Below are 22,895 nucleotides of genomic sequence, written 5' to 3' on the forward strand. Positions count from 1 at the left end.
TAAGGTAGTTTTGGCTTTTCATCTTAATGAGGACATCGTACTTACTTCCTTGTGTCATCGGCCGTCGCATTCCAAAAGAGGCTGCTTTGCATTCCTTGGACATTGTCCGGGCTCTGCTGGTGTACCTGTCTGCTACGGCTCCGTTCCAGAGGTCGGACTCACTGTTTGTTTCGGTGGCTGGTCCTAAGAAGGGCATGGCGGTCTTGTCTGGTGAAACTTTTTGGTTGCTGTTCCCACCCCTTGTTTTCTGACACTGCTTGGGGACGTCCCTACTGTCAAGAATAAGCTGCTGTGTCCGTCCATGAACACAAGAGAAAATAGGATTTTTGTACTCACCGTAAAATTATTTTCTCTGTAGTTCATGGATGGACACAGCACCCACCCCTCCTTTTTAGGTTGGTACTCCTTTTTGACGAACTGAGCTGCTAAGTGCAGGGAGAGGGTTGTACCTAGAGGGGACTGCCTCCTGGGCGGTACTGTACAGCTTAAAGTTGTATTAACAATGTTTCTGCCTAGTCATCTCCTGATCGAAGGCTAATACCCTACTGTCAAGAATAAGCTGCTGTGTCCATCCATTAACTATAGAGAAAAGGATTTTACGGTGAGTACAAAAATCATATTTTTTCAATGCAAAACTGCTTTTTTTGGCTTGTTTGGTTCAATGGAGATGCTGCAGAAAAGCATGTAGTGCGTTTTTCGATTTCTCCAACAACAAATTGGCCAAAGAAAGCATAAGCAATGCAAAACGCAAATCGCAGCAAAATCGCAGGTGCAAAAAGCACTGCAGAAAAGGATCAAATCCAAACTGCATAGGCGTGAACCGAGCCTTATGAATATTCATACGAAAAATCTTTTCTTTTTAACATTCAGTTTTAAAATAAATGTAATTTCTGAACAAAAATCGCATATACTGTCTGTAAATTCCATTGACCACGAGCTCAGGTGCATCCTGTTTCCACTGATCATCCTTGAAATGCTTCTACAACTTGATTGGAGTCCACATGTGGTAAATTCAGTTGATGGACAGGTTTTTGCCTTTCCAAATCATGTCAAAGGTCCCACAATTAACCTTGCATTTCAGAGCACAGTCCAAGGAATTGTCTGTAGACCTCAGACATGATTATATCAAGGCACAGCTCTGGGGAAGGGTACAGAACAACTTCTGCAGCATTGAAGGTCCCAATGAGCACAGTGGCCGCCATCATCCATAAATAGAAGAATTTTGGAACCACCAGGACTCTTCCTAGAGTGGCCAAACAGAGCGATCAGGGGAGAAGGGCCTTGGTCAAGGAGGTGACCAAGAATCCGATAGTCACTCTGACATAGCTCCAGCATTTCTCTGTGGAGAGAGGAGAACCTTTCAGACGAACAACTATCTCTGCAGCACTCCACCAATCGGGCCTGTTTGGTAGAGTAGCCAGACAGAAGCCACTCATCAGTACAAGGCGCATGCCAGGCTGCCTGGAGTTTGCCCAAAGGCACCTGAAGGACTCAGACCACGAAAAACTAAATTCTCTGGACCGATGAAACAAAGATTGAACTCATTGGCCTGAAAGGCAAGCGTCATGCCCGGAGGAAACCAGACAATGGCCAATACCATCCATGAAGCATGGTAGTGGCAGCATCGTGCTGTGGGGATGATTTTCAGTGGCAGGAACTGGGACACTAGTCAGGATCGAGGAAAAGATAAATGCAGAAATGTACAGACAACATTGATGAAAACCTGCTCCAGAGAGCTTGGGGGTGAAGGTTCATCTTCCAACAGGACAACGACCCTAAGCATACAGCCAAGATAACAAAGGAGTGACTACGGGACAACCCTGTGAATGTCCTTAAGTGGCCCAGACTAAAACCTGATTTAACATCTCTGGAGAGATCTGAAAATGGCTGTGCACCGACGATCCTTATCCAACCTGATGGAGCTTGAGAGGTCCTGCAAAGAAGAATGGGACAAACTGCCCAAAATTAGGTATGCCAAGCTTGTAGCATCATACTGAAAAAAGACTTGAGGCTGTAATTGGTGCCAAAGGTGTTTCAAAAAAGTATTGAGCAAAGGCTGTGAATACTTATGAAACAGTAATTTTATCTCCTTTTTTTTTTATTTTTTATAAATTTGCAAAGATTTCAAACAAACTTCTTTCACGTTGTCATTTAGGGGGCATGAATTGTAGAATTTTTAAGTAAAATAATGAAGTTAATCAATTTTGGAATAAGGCTGTAACTTAAAAAAAAAAGTGAAGCGCTGTGAATATTTTCTGGATGCACTGTATGCAGAGATCTGTCCAGCCTCTCTCCTCGACGATCTGCGGGGGCTAGCAGACATCCATTGGCCGGCACCCACCGATCGGCTTCTTCTGTGACTAATTACAGCAGAAACAATACACTCCCCTACCCGGGAGTGCAGTGTTGGCCTGTGTGAACGAGCCCTTATAGGTGCCAAGAAAGCCAAGGCTAGATTCATACTTGTTTTTCCTGAACTCCCATTGAAGTCTATTGGACCAAAAATTTGCCAAATGTCACACCCAAAGGACTGCCTGCAACTTTTCCTAAAGCCAGCAATAGACAGTTAAAATCTCAGCTGCTTCAGCAGCGAGTGGCCAGAATTCGAACCATATATGGCCAGGCTGATTGTACCCATTTTGATCGATCAACCCGAACTTGGGTTCACCCAGCATGTCAGATTTTTTTCATGCAATTAATTGCTAGCGGCTCTTGTAGCATTCAACAGTAATGACAGTGTTCTGCCGGTGTAGATGGCTCCCCCTACTCTCCCACCAGGATAACACAATGGATCAGCGGGAGGGATTCCCCCACCAACACATCCCATGGTTGCAGGAATTAAAAAATCGCTCTTGGGCCGGCTTTGGTTGCACAGAAGAGCATTGTATAGGCAGGGCCGGCCCTATGATGGGACCGGGTGGTACCAGGCAGCACTTTTAGGGGGGCAGCATACTGATGCCCGCCAGCCCGTTCCGCCAAATAAAATTGATGTCCTTTTTTTTCCCCACAAATCGAGCTTTCTTTTGGTGATATTTGATCACCTCTGCGGTTTTTATTTTTTGTGCTATAAATATATATATTTTTAACTTTTTGCTATAATAAATATCCCCAAAATTAAGAAAAATAAACTATTTTCTTCAGTTAAGGCCAATATGTATTCTTCTACATATTTTTGGTACAAAAAAAAAAAAAACACAATTCGTGTACATTGATTAGTTTGCGCAAAAGACATTGTGGCCGCCAGCAATTCACAGGTCCCTTTATACTCCTGGATACATGTATAGAGCCATGGCAGGTTCTCTTTATACATGTATAGAGCCATGTCAAGTACTCGTTATAGTCCTATATACATTTATAGAGCCATGACAGGTCCTCCTTGATATTCCTTTACATGTAATGACAGGTCCTCTATATACATGTATAGAGCCATGGCAGGTCCTCTTTATACTCCTATACATGTATAGAGCAATGACAGGTCCTCTTTATACTCCTTTATGCATGTATAGAGCCATGACGGGTCCCCTTTAGTTATCATGATATAAAATAATGAATGTGGGGGCCTTTTGGTTGGTGTGATTTTTTTTCTGGGGGGGGGGCAGCATTTCATTCTTGGACCCAGGCAGCACAATGTCTTGGGCCGGCACTGTGTATAGGCGTGAATTATGGGGCTCCATTAGTACATTGTCCGAAGCGTGACAGTTGCACACAAGTAAATGGGGATTTAATGTGGGTTTCTCCCATTTGTTCAACATATCTAAACACTTTAGTGTGCGTAGTCTGGGCACAGGTTCACTTTAGCAATCCAAGGTCAGAGTACATATACACGTTAGGTCAGATTTGGGTGGCGACACTTTTCTAATGTGGTGAACTGACCAGGATGTCACATAACGCATCATTGTTCTTGCATCTCAACTTTGACATTTGTCATCCATCTGGCTCAAGAACTTGCTCACCAAAGAGACATTTATAATATGTAGATTTCTTAATTGTATGCATTTCTGACTGGTTTAGAGCTCTGTGCTGTCCCTTTCCTTTTTACTTTTGGTACTATATGAAAATACTGTTCTATAATGGTCCTTTTTTTTGGATGCCGTTCATTACAGCTGAAACACCTGAGTCAGCATCTTTCTGTTGTCCATGATAATTTTAATGTGCTGGATTCTCTGCTTTGGCTTTATGACGGACATCTTCATCTATCTAGAAAGACAGCTGTGAAGTGTCTAGTGCTGAGTACTCCTGATGTCCTATCCTTTCTTCATGGCTCAAGTCACTTTGCTTTTCGCTTCTGTGGGCTGTAATGAGAAATCTTAGCATAATTCTGAATCCAAATTTGTGAGTGAAAAAGGAAACGGCAGAGCACTTATTTCAGGCCCCATACAATGCATCGGGTCTTTATTCGGTAATCCGATGTGCGTAATTCACTTTCTAAAATCTCTTAGTAGTGCTATTACTTGATGGTAAGTAAACACAGATGCTCCTTGTAGATGAGCAAATGCTGAATTGTGAACTTTACCTGTTCTTATACTTTTTTTTTTATAAAAATAGCTAAAGTGGTGTGTGTGTGTGTGTGTGTATAAAATCTATACAGCAAGGGAGCCCCAATCACTAGAGAATTGGGGAAGTAAATTAATTTTTCTCAGTTTTATAATCTTTGTAAGCTCTCCAAGGTTCACACAGCAGTATATTTGGGTGTTATTTGTTGTTGGGCATGGTTACCAGTTTTCCAGTGAAAAGATGACTTTTGTTCAGCTGCCAAAGCTTGAAGACATTTACATCTGAAGTTTTCAAGTGGTATACTGGGAAGATGCCTGCAGCTACAGGCATCATCCCGGTATTTATTTTCTGTGAGCATGGGCTTTCTTGTAAAAGCAATCCTAGCAGCTAATTGCCTATTGGATTGCTTTTACATGTGGGGTGGTCCTTTTCCCGTTCTGGTGTCTCTCCGAGCCCTCCTGTCCCAACAGGGAGCCCGGCACTGAAGCCAGCAGTTCCGCTTTCTTGCCTACCATAGAGGTGATTGGGATCTTCCCCGATCATTTCTATGGTATTAGAAATCAGAAGCAACAAGTATTTGTCACTTCCGGTTTCCCTAGCATGTAAACAAGTAATATTTGATTTGTAAAAAGCATCTGATCACATCAATCTTGGCGTGATCAGAAGCTTTCAAGGGCTGAGGAGAGATCTGGGGTCTCTCCATAAAGAGGACTTGCCGCTGCTTATTGTGGTCACAAGGGATGTGTACGTTACTTGTGACAGCAAAGAAGTGCTTAAAAGGTATACTCTTTTTTTTTTTTAAAAGCATCCCTGTGCTTGTTTGCGAAGGCTAAAACATGTGTTGGTCATGCATGCATGCATATATAAACGGTGATTGCACTACATTTGCACGTTATTGTTGTGAGTGGCAGAGCGAGGGCAACAATTCTAGTACCAGGCCAGTGTAACTCCATGTTGGTAACCTGTAAAGGCTTTTAAAACGTCGCCTATGGAGATTTTTAAATACCCTTGTTTTGGGCAGTTTCACAACCATGCACAATTTTAAAGCATGACATGCTGGGTATATTTACTTGGCGTAACACCATCTTTTATATTTTACACAAAAAAACTTTTATTTAACCAGAAATTGTCAGAAAATGCCTGGTCTTAAAGTGGTAATGTAAAACTCAAGCCACATTTCTTTTTCCTTTTGGCTAGAGCAGGAAAGCTTCGTATAGGTTCTGGGTATCTGAAAAGGCATACCGGGGAACATAAGTACAGACAACCTTTATGCTGCATCCTATACAGAAAAACTTGTTACTTTCCTAGTATTAGTAGAGTCTCTCCTGTTCTTTTCTTTCAGACCAGCATCTGCAGATCCTGATCCTACACCTTCCAAGTCAGAGGCTCAAGATGTTCAGTCTCCTGTTACTGAGAGTCCACCTTCTGTCGCTCCACCTCCTACAAAGAACTTTCCACCCTTTCCAGAACCTCGTGTACCATACCCTCATTACTCCTCACTCACTGCTTTGGAGCAGGATACCTATGTCAAACTGATGATTAAATTCATTAACCAGACAAAAAATAATAATCTCAATGTCTTGCAGATGAAGGAATACAACCACTATGAGGTACAGGGTATCGCATAAATTGTTGACATGTGTAGTAGCTTTCTAGTTATCTTTATACATTATTTGAAACAAAACGGTCCTTTTATGCAAAAAAATTTCATCTGACAATGAGAGCTACCTGCAATTTAACTTGGCGGCTGCAAACTCAGATTTTGATTGTTAATGCTTTCTTTAAAGATAATCTCCAGTCTTTGAAGTGCATATATTCTTCTTTATACACCTTCACTTTTCCACCCCATTTAGTTCTTGAAATTAAAGGTGAGCAGTGAACATATGGAGTTCCAGAAATTTCTCCAGAATGCGGCACGCAGCTGTGCTGAGGATTACAATGTGCTTTGTGCAGATGCCACAAGATATAACCAGGTAAGTACCCTGCTGCTAGCTTGCTTGCTGCTCACAGATCCAGTAAAAGGGAAAACCTGAATAGACACAACCTAGGAATGACATGTAGCCCAGGTAACTGCTGTCTGTTTAAGAATTCAGCTTTATCTAAATGAGACATTTTGTGAAAGAATAGCTCAGCAGAAACAATAACAATACACTGTATTAGGGTTATCCCGATACCGATACTAGTATCGGTGTTGGGACCGATACTAAGCATTTCCTCGAGTACTTGTACTCTGGGAAAATGCTCCGATACTTCACCTGATACCTGACTTTCCCTGTATCCTCCTCCAGTTCCCCCCATCCGTTCTGCTCTCCCCCTCCACGCTCCGTGTCCCCCCTCCATGCCACTGCTATCCTCCTGGGTTCTGCTCTCCCCCACCATGCTCTGTGCTCCCCCATTCTGTACTGCTGCTATCCTCCTTGGCTCTGTACTCCCCCGCCGTGCCCTTGCTCTCCCCCTCTGTGCCTCTGCTGTCCCATTCCGTGCCGCTGTTGTCCCCCACTGTCCCGCTGCTGTCACCCTCCGTGCCGCTCCTCTCCCCCTCCGTGCCTCTGCTGTCCCATTCCGTGCCGCTGTTGTCTCCCACTGTCCCGCTCCTCTCCCCCTTCGTGCCTCTGTTATCCCCCACTGTCCCGCTCCTCTCCCCCTCCGTGCCGCTCCTCTCCCCCTCCGTGCCTCTGCTGTCCCATTCCGTGCCGCTGTTGTCTCCCACGGTCCTGCTCCTCTCCCCCTTCGTGCCGCTGCTGTCACCCTTCGTGCCGCTGCTGTCACCCTTCGTGCCGCTGCTGTCACCCTTCGTGCCGCTGCTGTCACCCTCTGTGCCGCTGCTGTCACCCTCTGTGCCGCTGCTGTCACCCTCTGTGCCGCTGCTGTCACCCTCTGTGCCGCTGCTGTCACCCTCTGTGCCGCTGCTGTCACCCTCTGTGCCGCTGCTGTCACCCTCTGTGCCGCTGCTGTCACCCTCTGTGCCGCTGCTGTCACCCTCTGTGCCGCTGCTGTCACCCTCTGTGCCGCTGCTGTCACCCTCTGTGCCGCTGCTGTCACCCTCTGTGCCGCTGCTGTCACCCTCTGTGCCGCTGCTGTCACCCTCTGTGCCGCTGCTGTCACCCTCTGTGCCGCTGCTGTCACCCTCTGTGCCGCTGCTGTCACCCTCTGTGCCGCTGCTGTCACCCTCTGTGCCGCTGCTGTCACCCTCTGTGCCGCTGCTGTCACCCTCTGTGCCGCTGCTGTCACCCTCTGTGCCGCTGCTGTCACCCTCTGTGCCGCTGCTGTCACCCTCTGTGCCGCTGCTGTCACCCTCTGTGCCGCTGCTGTCACCCTCTGTGCCGCTGCTGTCACCCTCTGTGCCGCTGCTGTCACCCTCTGTGCCGCTGCTGTCACCCTCTGTGCCGCTGCTGTCACCCTCTGTGCCGCTGCTGTCCTCCTTCATGCTCCGCTCTCCCCCTCCATACTCCGTGTCCCCCCTCCTCGGTGTCGCTCTGTGTCCTCCTCCTCCACCCCCTCTGTCAGGATGGAGAGCGGCGGTAGGAGCCGCTGAACCCGGCTCCTGCCTTTTCCGAATGAACCGAGTCAGTGATCACTGACTCTGTTCATTCATATAACTGAAACATTGTAACCTGTGTTTACAATGTTTCAGTTTATGATAGGATTGGAGCCGCTGTCTTCTCTCCATTCATTTTTAGTGCAGCTGAGAAAGGCACTGGGGAATCTGTGTCCTTAGTCCCTTTCTCTGTCTAAAAGGGGAGATATCAGAGGTCTGTTAAGACCCCTAATATCTCACCAAAGCCCCCCCAACAGGGCTGAATGAAAAAAAAAATGTGCAATAAATAATAAAATGAAAATAATAATAAAAACACACGGACACTACCCACCCCCCCCCCCCCAAAAAAAAAAACTAGTAAAAAAAGAAAATTGTGTAAAAAAACAAAAAAAAAAAAACGCCACTGTCACATGTAGTAGGCTGCCAAGATTAGATTCTGTTGAGGAAAAGGACAAATAATATTGGGCCCTTTAAGAGTTATCTTGCTGCTGTTGCTATGCTAACGTGTTGGTGCAAATATCTGGTTCCTGGGCAGGCAGCTGCTACACACCAGAGGATCTCCATGGTCTACTTGACTTTAGTGTAATGTAACAAAACTTTTTTTTAAATTTGAGTGCCACACTATTGCTAAAAGGTCCTGATTCAACTTTATTACAATAAAAGTCAGGGGGATTATTCAAAAAGTAGGCAGCACGTTTCAGGGGTCCAAGAGAGCCCCATTCATCAGGGTTTGAATAGACTCAAAAAGACTCAAAATGAACTAGACCTTTTTAATGTGACTTTCTTTTTTCCAATGTGATTGCAAGCACAGGCCTTGTATGCAGCTGGTTTGGCAGACTTGGTCTAAACAGATTGTTGTCAGTCAGGCCCTGATGAAGGGGGGGGGGGCGCTCTAGGACCCCCGAAAAACCTTTAGATACTTTTTGAGTTTCTCCCCTGACATTTAATGGGATAAAGTTGTATCTGGACCTCCTCAGCAGTGGTGTGCTGCTTCAAATTAACCTTTTTTTAATTCAATTTTGGTACAATCTAAAGCATTAGGAGAAGAGCCTCGGTGCCTCTGTTGTGAATTTTGAAGAATAATTTCACCACAAAACTGGTCTGTAGCTACATCGGTGGATGTGTGCTTGTTCTAAAGTGTTTTTACAGCATGTTCAGATTATGTAAATACTTTAATGTGCATAGTCTGGGCACTATACCCCACTTGAGCTGCAGATACTAACTCTCCATTTGCTATCCTGCTACTCAGTTTGCTGGTGGTGCCAGCACATTTTTCACAGAAGGAATCTTCACTTACCTTGTGCCAAGTAAGTTTCCATCAGCTTGCAGTTATGCTTATGCATACAATAATATAATCGGCAAGGCAAAAAAAAAAAGAATTGGTACAAAGCGGCGACGAGCTCATGGTTCTTAAGAGTATACAACAGCGTGTATGTATTCACAAGCGTTAAGAAAATTGTATATTATTAATTGAAGGCTTAAACTGTGTTGCCTAGTTTAAAAATATAAATGTTAGGAAGGTTGGCTATACACAAAATAATGCATGTGAAATACTAGGTAATAATTTAATAGGAAGTGAACTCTAATCCCCTAAATGCATTGGGATAATGTCTCCAGTAACAGCTTATTATATGATGCAGTTTACATAATTTTGTATAAATATATTCTTGCTTATTTTCAGGAAATGATAAAGTCCTGCCAAGCCTATGTGAAAAATTACCCTGAGCTCTACGCCGTCCATGACATGACAAGCATCCTGGGAGGGAAGTTTATTCCTGACTTGTCAATGAATCTGGAAAAGTGTCTTCTTAAAATGGTAATGTAACCAGTCATAACACTTCATCTTCGCTAAACAATTTTAAGTGTGAGAGATTACCTATAAATGGGTAGCAGAAAACCTGGAACTCAAAGTACATGTTCACATACAGACTGTTTAAATGACATGAGCACCCGAACAAGCTGAAGTTTGAATTTTATTGCATTTTAGATGTATACAGTGTATAGTTTTTTTTTTGTTTGCATTTAAAGGATATGTTGAGCTTTGGGAACATGTTCCATGTTCTGCCTGTTTTTAGGGTGCAACATCTAACATATTCCCGCTCCTGCAGTGGCTCAGTGATCTAAGCCCTCTGTGTGACAGTGTTACGGGGACAAGTTCCCCGTACCAGCTGTCCCCTTTTGAAAAGCGTGGGCCAGAGTTTTGCGAATCAATGAACTACAAGCACCGACATCATTGTGGCTGTTTGCTTGTAGTTCTCAATGAACTACCACATCATTTTGGTAGTTCATTGATTTTTTTTTCTGTCAGTGTGAAACTGCCTGACAGTCTGCAAGAGACTTTCATAGTCTTCCTGACCTAACTCTTGCACCAACAGTCGTTCGAGGTCTCTTATAGAAACCAGTTTGATGGCCCATTCCCCAAGTGTAGGTAGTACACCTGTTGACTTCCAGTGATGTAGGATAACTGCCCTGGCTGCAGTCAGAAAATGCCGCAAGACATCTCTTTTAACAGATCTTAAGAGCCCAGGTATCATGGATAATAGAGCTATTTTGTTTAATAGAGGTCGCCATCAGGGTACAATACAAACCAAAAATAAGTTGCTTACATTTCTGGATGGAGGAGCATTCCTCCCCCAACTGTAAATCTCATGGCCCTTAGAGGCATTACAACGCCAGCATGTATTCCAGAGGAACTTGGAAAACAATCGTTGAAGTTTCCGAAAGTAGGAACTGGAAAGGTGAATAGGAATTGTTTGTAACAAGTAGAGAAAACGAGGGAAGAGATCCATTTCAGAGCATTTACCCTACCCAACCACAAAATCTTTCTAGTGGAATAGATGGCTAAGTCCATTTGGGTCCTGAGAAGCGGTGGGTGGAAATTTAAAGAGAAGACCTGTGTTCTCTCTGAGTATATTTGAATGCAGAGATGACGAATGGAGGAGGAGCAGGTCTTAAAGGGAAAGGTTAGAGGATAAAAGTTGAAAGTCTATTGATTGAAATGTGATATTAAGGATTTCCGATTTGTTGTGGTTCACCTTAAGTTACTGACAGTTCCAAATCTCTGGAATTTCTGTAAAATCGACGGAAGAGAGGTATGGGGCTGTGTCACATAGAGAAGCAAGTCGTCCACGAATAAAGCGAGTTTGGTCTGGAAGGGGCCCAATGAAACCCCTCCTATGTTTTGATTACAGTGCAGGGCCACAGCCAAGTGATTCATGGTGAGAACATATAGGAGAGGGGATAGAGGGCACCCCTGTTGTGTTCCATTGTGGATAGGAAACGTGGGAGACAAAAAAACATTAGTCCATTAGGCCAATTGGGAGGAGTAAAGGGACCTAATCCAAGATAACATGTGTCTGCCCAAGCCTATTTGTTGCAAGGACATTCGGAGAAATTCCCAATCAACGCAGTCAAATGCCTTTTCGGCATCGACTGCCAGGAGACAGAGGTATGCCATGCAAGCGAGCATAGTCAGTTAAAAGGGGGGTTTTCAACGTATTGTCTCTGCCTTCCCGACCACTCAGAAACCCCAACTGATCTAAATGGATCAGACCATGTGATAATGGCTGAAGTCTATTGGCTAACACTTTGTTCTTAGGTCAACACCGATCAGGGATATTGGCCTATAGTTTGTACAAAGGGATAGATCCTTGTCAGGTTTTGGGATGAGGGAGATGTGATATTCGAGTGTTTGCAAGGGGAACACTAACCCCTGAGACAAAGAGTTGAAAACTGTGTTCAGGAAAGCCAGTTGAGAGGCAAAAAAAAGTTGCTTTAAAAGACCTGACATCATGCACACGTAGTATTGAGAATGCCATGATTTTGGTTAAAATTGAGTTGTAAGTGTTAACATTTCTTACATATGTTCTCTATTTTATGTCTTGGGGAGTAATCTCCCAACTGTATTTCTTGACTGTTATTCCTCCTTGTAATAACTTGGCGCTGTAATAAACCTAAGTGCCTTACTTTATTATTTCTCTATGTGGTGCAAGAAATGGGACTAGATGAACATAGGTTGAAGGCTGCTAGTACCGTCTAACCCGTAAATGAACACCCGTCAAAGAGGAGTTGACTAGGACTTTATTGGGCACTGATAACCTAACAAAAACATTTAGTTAACATAAAATATATTTATTGACATAAAGGTTGTACAAAGTTAAAAACATTTGAGCAAACCCCAACCATAGGAAATAGCATAATAACGGAAACCGTCATCTGTTCAGGTGGAGAAGGCCAAAACCTCGACCGGTTTCGCAACAATATGTAAATTAAATAAAAAATATTTACAATATTTTAACAACATGGAGAGGGAGAGAGACGGGTTTCTGAATAACTATCAAAGCAAGGTTCGATTCATCTGTAACAGATCAGTTATCAATGCTCAGGAAACTACCCGATCACATTTGTAGGAGTCTGTCCATCACTAGTTGGGCAGAGCCCAAACCTGGAGTAGAATTTTTACAAAACATTTCTATGCTGGTATGTAAGTTTTTCACGTATAAACATGTTATTGACCAGTTCCACCCATCGCTCGCCCGTCGCTACTCTTGGAGTGATCCAAAGACCCGGAATCGCTTTGCGAGCTATATATAGCAAACGCAGGACTGCAGTATGGCCATGTGGCGATAGTGAGGGAACCTCCCAAGGCACCAAGCAGACAAACGATAGGGTTATGAGAGATAGGAGATTGAAAAACCAGAGATCTAGTGGATAGTACATATTGCCAGTACCGGAAAAGTTTCAGGCATTTCCACATCATATGCAGTAAGTCTCCCTCCTGCCTGACATGAATCACCAGGGGTTCTAGGTCCAAGGCAAAGAGCAGGGGCGACAAAGGGCACCCCTGTCTCGTGCCCCTATACAGACGAAACGGCTCCGAAATGTTCCCATTGATACGCATTCTTGCCGATGGGGAGCTATATAACAGCTTTACCCAATGTAGGAATGAGGGGCCCACCCCAAATTTTGTCAACACTTCCCAGAGGTAGGGCCATTCCACACTATCGAACGCTTTGGCCACGTCTAAGGAGAAAATGGCCCTATTACCCGGATTGTCTGTGGGTAATTGTAAGTTGAGGAGTGGGATCCACAACATATGAAGCTTCCGATCGCTGTGCCTCCGCAATAACAAAATTCTCCCATTCTTTAGTTTTTGTTTTAATGTGTGATATCTCTCTGAGTTGTCCCCGTAAGTATGCTTTAGCCGCCTCCCATATTGTATCCAAATCCGCCGATCCTGTATTGTGCTTAAAAAATTTGGATAACGGATCAGGTATCGGATCGGGAGCTGGCAGGAGAGACGGCCAAAAAGGGTTGAGTTTCCACAATCCATTACCCCTAGTCGCTCCCACCCATAGGTCTATAGAGAGAGGGGAATAGTCAGAATCGTGCCTAGCGTGGTATTGTGAGGAGTCAATCATTGGTAACATAAGATCATTGCCTAACCCCAAATCAAGGCCGATTGACATGAGTATCTTCGATTCATCTTTAAGAGATCTATTGCTCTGGGCTGCAAGGTTTCCAGAAATCTGAATCCTACATGCAGGTTCTAGTACCTAAAATGCTTGTGTGTATTACTGACTGATAACATTTAATTTTTTTCAGGGATCAGTAAACTTTGTGAAAGTCAAATTTCCAACAGATGATATTGTTCTTAAGTCGTCGTACAAAAAGTTATCCCAAACAATGTCCCCAGTGAGAAAGGCTGGGCGCCTGCATAAGGTAAGGTTTTATTTTAGTGGTAGTGTGTTTTTGTATTTAAATATATTTTGTAGAATGGCTTCACATTTGCCATGGTTAGATTCATTATCTTACATTACAATACAGGGAAAATTGTCTTCCTTTGTCTTTAAGCTTTAAAATAGGACAGGGCTTGAATTACCGTATTTTCCGGCGTATAAGACGACCCGGCGTATAAGACGACCCCCTAATTTTCCAGGAAAAATTTTGATTTTGGGATATACTCACTGTATAAGACTACCCCCTTCTTACTGTCTTTCTGGAAGCTGAGGGGTAGCCAGAACCGCTGACAGAAACAGGCTTTTTCAAATCTCACTGTGCCATTACATTACTCACTGTGCCATTACATTACATGCCCAGACTGTGCCATTACATTACTCACTGTGCCATTACATTACATGCCCAGACTGTGCCATTACATTACATGCCCAGACTGTGCCACTGTGCCATTACATGCCCCCACATTGCCATTGTGCCATTACATGCCCCCACATTGCCATTGTGCCATTACATGCCCCCACATTGCCATCACTTGCCCCTCACATTGCCATTGTGCCATCACTGTGCCTGAACTTGTTGCCCCCCCAGTGCAATAACACTCACTTTTTCCCCCAGCGCCGACTGTGTCCCATGCTGCGATCGCGATCGTGAAGGATTTCAAAGCCGCGCCTTCACTGCAGAGTGTTCTGTGATAGGATGAACAAAAATCTTCCCAGCAGCACCTCTGTTATGTTTCCCGCCTATCACGGACGTCTTCTCATCTCGTCCGAGGATGAGAAGGCATCTGTGATAGGAGGAACAAAGAACAGAGGCGCTGCTGGGAAGATTTTTGTTCATCCTATCACAGAACACTCTGCAGTGAAGGCGCGGCTTTGAAATCCTTCACGATCGCGATCGCAGCATGGGACACTGTCAGCGCTGGGAAAAAAGTGAGTACTGAGACTGTACCCGGCGTATAAGACGACCCCCGACTTTGGATGCATTTTTTTGCATCCAGAAAGTCGTCTTATACGCCGGAAAATACGGTAAGTTACAAGTCAGTTTCACCTAACGGCTGTTACATTCTTTTGGAGATAATTTACACTATGCATTGCAGTAAGGGGTGTTGCATTATTACTGCCTGTTAATTTTGTACCTGAACTATTTTTTTCAATTCAGCTCACCCCGACACACAGTACTTTATTTATGTGCTGGGTTCCTTTATTATGAATGGCACCATAGTGAAAATCTGCCTATGTGATCTACAGCTAGATTACTGTCAATATTCAGACAAGGGGTCAGGCATGTTTCATGAGGTGGATTGTTGGCCCTTTTTTGTAGTAGGGACACTGATGATCCCAAGATTATTCACAGATAAACAGTGATTGTTAAAACTATTTGAAAACCATTTTTGGTGGTATTTGATCACCTCTGCGGTTTTTATTTTTTGATTGTTTTCCGATAAATACATTTTTCTACTTTTTTTTTTTACATTATTTGTGTTGTATTTACCAGCACCCATTAAAAGTCCCCAGGGTTTGTTACCCTTTCCCCCTTGTGCATTGTGTATTCTTTATAGGGGATGAGGTGCTTTGATTTGAGGGTCTGATTTGTTTTTTGTTTTTTTTTTTCCTCAGTTTAGGCCGATACGTATTCTTCTACATATTTTTCATGAAAAAATCGCAATAAGCGTTTGATTGGTTTGCGCAAAAGTTATAGCATCTACAAAATAGGAGATAGATTTATGGCCTTTTTTTTTTATTTATTTTTTTACTAGTAATGTCGGCGATCTTCGATTTTTTTTTTTTTTTTTTATCGGTACTGCGACCTTATGGCGGACATTTTTGACACATTTTTGGGACCATTGGCATTTTTATAGCGACCAGTGCTATAAAAATGCATTGATTACTGTAAAAATGTCACTGGCAGGGAAGGGGTTAACACTAGGGGGCGGGGAAGGGGTAAATTATGTTCCCTCATTGTGTTCTAACTGAAGGGGGGGGGGGGGGGGCTGACTAGGGGAAATGACAGATCGCTTGTTCATACATTGTATGACCATGCGATCAGTCATTTCTCCCCCTGACAGGGCCGGGAGCTGTGTGTTTACACACACAGCTCCCGGGTCTCGCTCTGTAACAAGCAATCGCGGGTGCCCGGCGGTGATCACGCCTGCCGGGCACTCGCATCGGCACCATGGGCGAGCAGGGGGCGTGCGTCCCTAGTAAGGATGAGCTCTGGCGTGTTCGCATAGAACACGTGCAGAGCCCGCCAGGAAGTTTGAACGGCGCGGTGCTAATCACAACCAGGGAGACATTGTCTCAATGCTCGGCTGCAGGGATCGTGAAATGTCTCCCTGCCTGTCATTAGCGCAGCGCCGTGCACACTTCCTGGCGGGCTCTGCACGTGTTCTATGCGAACACGCCAGAGCTCATCCTTAGTCCCTAGTGGTTGCAATGCAAAATCACGTTCTATTACGTGATTTTGTGCAGCCGAGCCGACATGCCGCCGTAAAACTACGGTGGGCAAGAAGATAAAGTGCAGTCTGAATATTACCTTTTTTTTACGATACTATCTGACTGCACAATATTTGTTAGATTTGTAACAACGACATTATATTAATAAGGCAGGCTCTTGCATTACATAGATGTTGGTAGATCTTACATTCAAATTGTAACGTGTGTGGTGAATTTAAAACTGGTTCTGATACTAATCTGTTTACTGTTTCTCAACAGAGTGTGACCTCAGATCCCAACATTTCTAAACTGGTTTCAAAGTACTATCCACAGGTTGTGCTTTCTATGCAAGCTTTGTACACTCTGCTTAATAATCATGGTCCTGTATACGATGAACAGTGGGAGATTCCTGTTCGTGTGGAGACAATTAAAGGCATAGGTGAGATGAGTAGCTTAGACTATTGTTGTTGTTTTTTTGTTTGTTTGTTTTTTTTCAATCATCTTTCCTTGTTATGCAGTGCCTTGGATTTGAGAAGTGGAGAAAAATTGCTGGAATTGTTGTATATACTCATTGACATTGTTATTAATTTTGTTAGGGCTCATTGCTAGCACAATAGAACCTGTTTTTTTGGGGGGGAGCATATCAAATAATGCCAAAATTGATTCTATGATTGTTTGGGAAATCTCAAAAAATAGGGTTGCCCATGGGATTTTAACAGTTATACCAAACACCAAAAATCAACCTATTCTAAAAAAAAGTATAACCTTTTATTGAGATTTATGATAAAAAAAATCCATACAATCCATTTAAAAGTCATACGTTGACCTTTAAACAATAGAGAACCTAGAATTGGATTTGTGGCACTCAACGTGATTTGTGAAGCAAAGTTCACTTCATCAGGAGCCAGACATTTTGTATAGGATATCCACCAAATAAACACAAATTAGTATTATATTGTTCTCTGGCAGAATCAGAAAAATACAGCAAAACACTCAAAAGTCAGCATCTTGTATGAGAGCTGTGAGGAAGGACGGGGACCAGCAAGCAGGAAACACAGTAAAGATAGACAGCCAGCACATCAAAAGACATCAAGTTGCTAAGGGTAGTGGATTGTCACCATAGTGTGCTGCACAGAGGATGACCAAGATCCACAGTGGCAGTAATTATCACAGACAGGAGAGGAGTAAGAGGTATGGTTGTTTGGGGGCCATGGAAATTAATGTCAGAGAACAGAACCTGTGGCTGTCTGGGGGATCATAGGAAATAATGCTAGAGAATATGAGGTTCCTAGGAATCATTAGACATAGTGGAAAATGGATAGAACCTGGGGCTGTTGGGCAACAGTGGGAAGTAACTCCAGGGAATAAAGCCTGTGGCTTGTGGGGGACCATGGGGGAAATAATGACAAAGAAAGGAGCCTGGAGTGGTTGGGAGACTTTAAGAAAAGGAGTCTGAGAATAGAACCTGGGGCTATTGGACATTATGGGAAATGGTGGCAGTGAAAACAATCTGGGGTGGTTATAACAAAATTGAGCAAGTGAATAGTAGTTGGAACTCTTTAGGACCGTAGGAAATATTGGCATAGAATAAAACCTGGGATTGAGAGACAATAGGAAATACTACAAGAGAATAGAACCTGGGGATGTTGGGGGACCATGGGAAATTATACTAGTGAATAGAACTTGGGTGGTTGAAGGAACCATGGAAAATGGTGCTAGAGATTAGAACCTGGGGACAGTTGAGGGTCAATAGGAAATATTACCAGAAAAGAGAAACCTAGGGGTTTCGGGAACATGAATAAAGTACTAAAGAATAGAACATGCAGTGGTTGAGGCATTATGGAAAATAATGCCAGAGACTAGAACTCAGGGCTGCAGAAAAACCATTGGAAAAAGTGTCAGAAAATATGATTTTTAAAATAAATAGGACAGAAAATAACATACTGAAGCTTTTTGATTCAACTGAATAGAACCTCACAGTACCACTGTGAAAGTTTTGAATATATAAACCTCACCAATCATGGATGTATTGCTGTAGATAGTGGTGGGAAAACCGGAAATGTTTTTGATGTGGCACTCTGTTTGAGGTCAGATAGTCTTTGGCTACATCACTTTTCTGCTAAATGATTTTAGTCTATACAAATAAGACGAGGCACAAATAAGAGCCCAAATCTCTACACGATCAAGTGAAGTTGTTCCAAAAGTTTGTGTTTGTGAACTCCTATTTCTGAAGTTGGAAAGTTTTGAGGATTTTCATTTGATTGAAGCTGAACATTTGAGGTATTCATAAAAGCAGAGCAGGTGCCCAAGAACTCTCTTCGCCCATTCCAGGGGCTGACATGTGCATTTAACATCTGCAGGTGTTCAGAAATGTAACTGCTCTCAATTCTCATTCTCATCAGATGACAAGCCCTCGAGAGTAGTGTATTTGGATTCTCCCCTCCCCAAGAAGGTGGTCAGCACAAGAGAAAAGAGCCAAAACTTTCATGAGGTCATTTTGGACCAGTTTATGATAAAGAATACTCAAGTGGTTTTACGAGCTGTGTGTCTGGACAGGGGGGAGGAGGAAAGGCATGTGAGTATTTTGCTCTGCTTTGTTTATTCTGATCATTTATCTATGTTGGAGCTGAATTGTGGAAACTCCAGTAAGGCCCCTTTCACATGTACGGATCCCGTGAGGATCCGTACATGTCTCATCTGATTGCTCAGTGGGGATCGCTCCATTGATCCCCGCTGAGCCGGCAGATGACAGGGTGGTCCGTGAACACTGTAGAAAAAATATATAACTGTACATAAAATATAAAAAAGACATAGAAAAAATATAACTGCGCTAAACCAAATAACAGTATTCCTCTCAAAGAAAAACTTAGTGGGGCATAAAGCCCAATTTATATATTGCTACCCAAAATGAATTAAGTAAAAATACACAAAAACACGTGAATAGGCATTACTGTGCAATCATGCACCGGGCTCCAACTCCCTGGAAACCCAATACGTGAAAAGCACTTATATGCAAATCAATAGCCTCTCTAGCCGAGGCTGGAGAAGTAGTGTTGGATAAAGTAAATCAATACTAGAAAAAAAGGAAAAATCTGAACCAAAGTTTATATTTGCAAAGGTGTACAAAAATATATATATCCCAAAGGAGTGAAAAATAGTCCATAGAAGTGTCAGATTTGAACACCCGTGCACGTTCCAATTAGTGATTGCTCGTGGTCCCAGGGAGCCTTATGTGAATCCACCATCGTTAAAAAATCTGCTTACCAGATTTTTAGGTCCCAATGGACCAAGCCCAGCGTGTTAATCCAAACAGAGGACCTGTTTATTAGAAACTTCCAGACACCTCAGACCTCCACATGTACACTCGATGGACCTGTATACTAGTAGCTTCCAGATACAGAGGAACTCCACATATGCACTAGGCATTGTGTATCTAGAGGCAAATATGAAGACCTTCTCTTGTCTGCATCAGAACTAAAAGGCTGTGCAGGGACCGCCCTTTCAGATCTCCGCTCTCCCCTATGGGGGGATCGGATGAACACTGACCGTCTGTCCGTGTTCACCCAATCCGCTCTGCCAACGGATGGAAAAATAGGATTTTCCTCTGTCTGCAAAATCGGACCATAGCGGGCACCGATGAGATCAGGAGTCAGTGGATGTTCATCCACTGACACCCGCTATCCCATTGGGATACATATATGATTCGTATTTTATCCGAAAAATGGATGGATGAAATGCGAACATACTGTCCGCAAGTGTGAAAGGGCCCTAATAGCAACAATTACCAATTAGTCCTCACGATTTAAAGCATATCTAAACCCAAGAAAAATTGTATATAGTGCAGCTTGCTACACATGATAAAATTGTGTTAGTTGAAGGTAAATGCCTGATTGCCTACAATTTGGAAATGTTTGGTTTTGGTAAATCTAAAGAAAAATTGTATAATGTGTAGCCAATGTTGGATGTAGTGGCTGCTTCAGTTTTCAGATTTTCTGTCTTTCCTGTTCGTTTTACCTGGCGATCCTGCCAGTAACATGCGTCCTCTCCTAGGGTGACAGTGCTCACTCACTGTGATGTATCTATGGATAAGCAACAATGACACCCTAGGACAGCACTACAGAAATATACCCCTCCTTTTATCCATAACTTAGAGGGGAGTAGCTCTGTAGTGCTCAGTGAGAGCGTAGAACAATGTAGCTGGAAGAGTGCAGCAGAGGCGAGAGCACATGACAATATCACTTCACAAGATTTTTGACATGATCAACATGTATGTTTTTTGCACTTATCAATCAGTATACTGTAATATATCTGTATATTTATTAGACTAAAAGAGTGCAAATAAAATATGTTTACATCTGCTTGAATTGGATGACTGTTCTACTTCCCTTCAGTCATATTAACTTATTATGGGTCTCCAAGCTTTCTAAACTAAGGGCCAGTTTACTGTCCTTCAGACTGTAGAGGGTCTTGGCTGGTCAGTGGGAGTAGCTAATGCCTCAGGCTTGGTGGTCAGTGGCTGTAAAAAAAATTGCATCCTGTGGTTACTAGGAATGGGGTGAATAGTGCCCCATTGTTGGTGTCATTGGGAGATATTGTGCTCCATTGATGGTGTCAGTATAAATAATGGTGTCCCATCATTGTTGTCAGTGGGAGAAATACTGCCCCATTGTTGGTGTCAGTGGGAGAATTAGTGCCCAATCATGGGTCAGAGGAAGAAGTTCTACTCCAAAATTGGTTTCATTGGGAGGAATATTACCCCATTGTTAGTGGGAGGAATAGTGCCTTGTTCAGTGGGAGGAATAGTGTCTAAAGGACTGCATCCCGCCTACAGGCCGCAGTTAGGAGACCACTGCCTTATGACATTGGCTTTCTGTAGAGAAATGTGAGGGACTCTTCTGGTGTGTCTTGTATAAATGTGAAACATGTTGTTTGATTGTGTAACTCTTACAGACTGGTTGCAGGAGTCCGAACTCATTCTGGGGAGATTTCTACTCCCTTAGTCTTGTTTGACTGGGAAGGAAAGCAAACTATGGTGACACAGGCAATAAAAAAAAAATCTGACAATTGCTTATTTTCCTGTTTTTTAAGAAAGCACTGTTAACAGTCAGTGGGGGGGGGGGGGGGTAAAGGTGACCATAGGAGCAGCCTTGTAGTTTGTCCCACTATAGGAATAAAATAATTGTTCTTCTCACAGACAGATTGAACAAAGTAAAGTCCAGTTCCACCCAATTTTGTAATTTTTTTAAAAAAAAATTTGTAGTTTTAGAAAGAGAAAAAAGTTAGAATCTCTGTGTAGGTTATATTCCTGCTTGTCTTCACTGGGGAGATTTCTTCACACTCTCTGTTCCATGTAGTTGGGGTTTCGCAGGGACAGAAAGTTATAGAAATTACATCCAATGTGGACACTTTTTTTTTTTTTTTTATGTTGAGAAGTTAGTATTTCTGTCAGGTTTTTTTTTTGTTGCTGTGGGTGTTTCCTAGTTCTGGTGAAACCATTTCTCCTCTACTGTTCACATATTTTTTTATTTTCTGAAAAGGTGAACTAACTCTTTAAATTGTAGATAATTAAGTCATATCATCACAGAGTGGAACTGTGGATATGAAAACTAGGTACACAATGCCACATCCCGATTATATTGGATTGTTGGATAAGTTGGCAGATGATGGACTTTATAGGCATAACACAGATGTATATAAAAATATAGATTTTATTGCAGAAAACCTCAGAACAAAAATAACACACCACCTACAAACCAGATAAGATATGGTATACTTAGAAACGAGGACCCAGAGGTCACTTCCTACAGGTTGATATATTGGCATGAAAAATAAGAAAGGCTGTGTGTCATATGCAGCTCAGCTCGACATGTTGCGTGTATTCAAAAGACACTTCTTCAGGAGCTTATGGCGTATTCTATGAATAAAGAATTTGCAAATCAATTTCTTTTATCAACTCATAACATTGACATGTAACATTTCTTTGCCTTTAATGTAATTGATATTGCTGCACAGCTTCCCACAATACCCCAAACCGCCCATCTCCTCCACATGAAAGTAGAACCAATACCAGAGGGGACTCGTCCGACACTGGAATCTTGAGTCTATCAATAATCCCCCGTTGTTACCCAAGGGACATAAACAGTTATTACAAATAACTTGGAGTTTAAAAGCAAAAGGTGGAAAGCGAACGGAGAACGGAGAACGCGGTCAGCAGCACAGCCAGAAACACAAGGATTTATCCTCAAATGGCTTCAGAGCCAATCTATATATAAAAATATGTTTTTAAGATATTAGGCATGGACTGAAATGAGGTTCAAATGAGGGGAAGGGGAAACACATCAAGAACAGGGGGCGTGACCAATGCGCTTTTATACTGACGCAGTTTACTCACGTGGAAAGACAAACTGTGTGAACAAGGCCTCAAAGTAAAACGGACATGTTTGTGCTGGACATCCAGACCTCTACTCTAGTGATGCTTTATCAATTAGACACCACTAGGTGGCACATGTGTTATACAGAAGCAGCACTATCAGCCATGAGATGAATAAAATGGCAGTATATCAAGAACTTTTACGCTAGTTAAAAATAATAGCTAGACTTTGTTTTGTATTATGCTTTTAATTATCATTAAAATAGGTTTGCTGAACTCTGTATGTCTGGATTGTGTTAGAAGTGTCAAGCAGGGCAAGTAG

General features: G+C 42.9%; 1 protein-coding gene across 1 annotated transcript in view; it reads left to right on the forward strand.

The window, feature by feature from the left end:
* Positions 1-22,895, forward strand: part of ICE2 (interactor of little elongation complex ELL subunit 2) — a 123,295-nt gene that overhangs the window by 14,860 nt on the left and 85,540 nt on the right. The window contains exons 3-8 of the mRNA XM_040342974.1: positions 5,837-6,104; positions 6,348-6,467; positions 9,714-9,848; positions 13,637-13,753; positions 16,483-16,642; positions 18,606-18,778. Coding sequence (XP_040198908.1) covers positions 5,837-6,104; positions 6,348-6,467; positions 9,714-9,848; positions 13,637-13,753; positions 16,483-16,642; positions 18,606-18,778 — 973 coding nt within the window. The remainder of the gene's footprint in view (positions 1-5,836; positions 6,105-6,347; positions 6,468-9,713; positions 9,849-13,636; positions 13,754-16,482; positions 16,643-18,605; positions 18,779-22,895) is intronic.

This window comes from Rana temporaria, chromosome 3, assembly GCF_905171775.1.
Source record: "Rana temporaria chromosome 3, aRanTem1.1, whole genome shotgun sequence".
Lineage (NCBI taxonomy): Eukaryota > Metazoa > Chordata > Amphibia > Anura > Ranidae > Rana > Rana temporaria.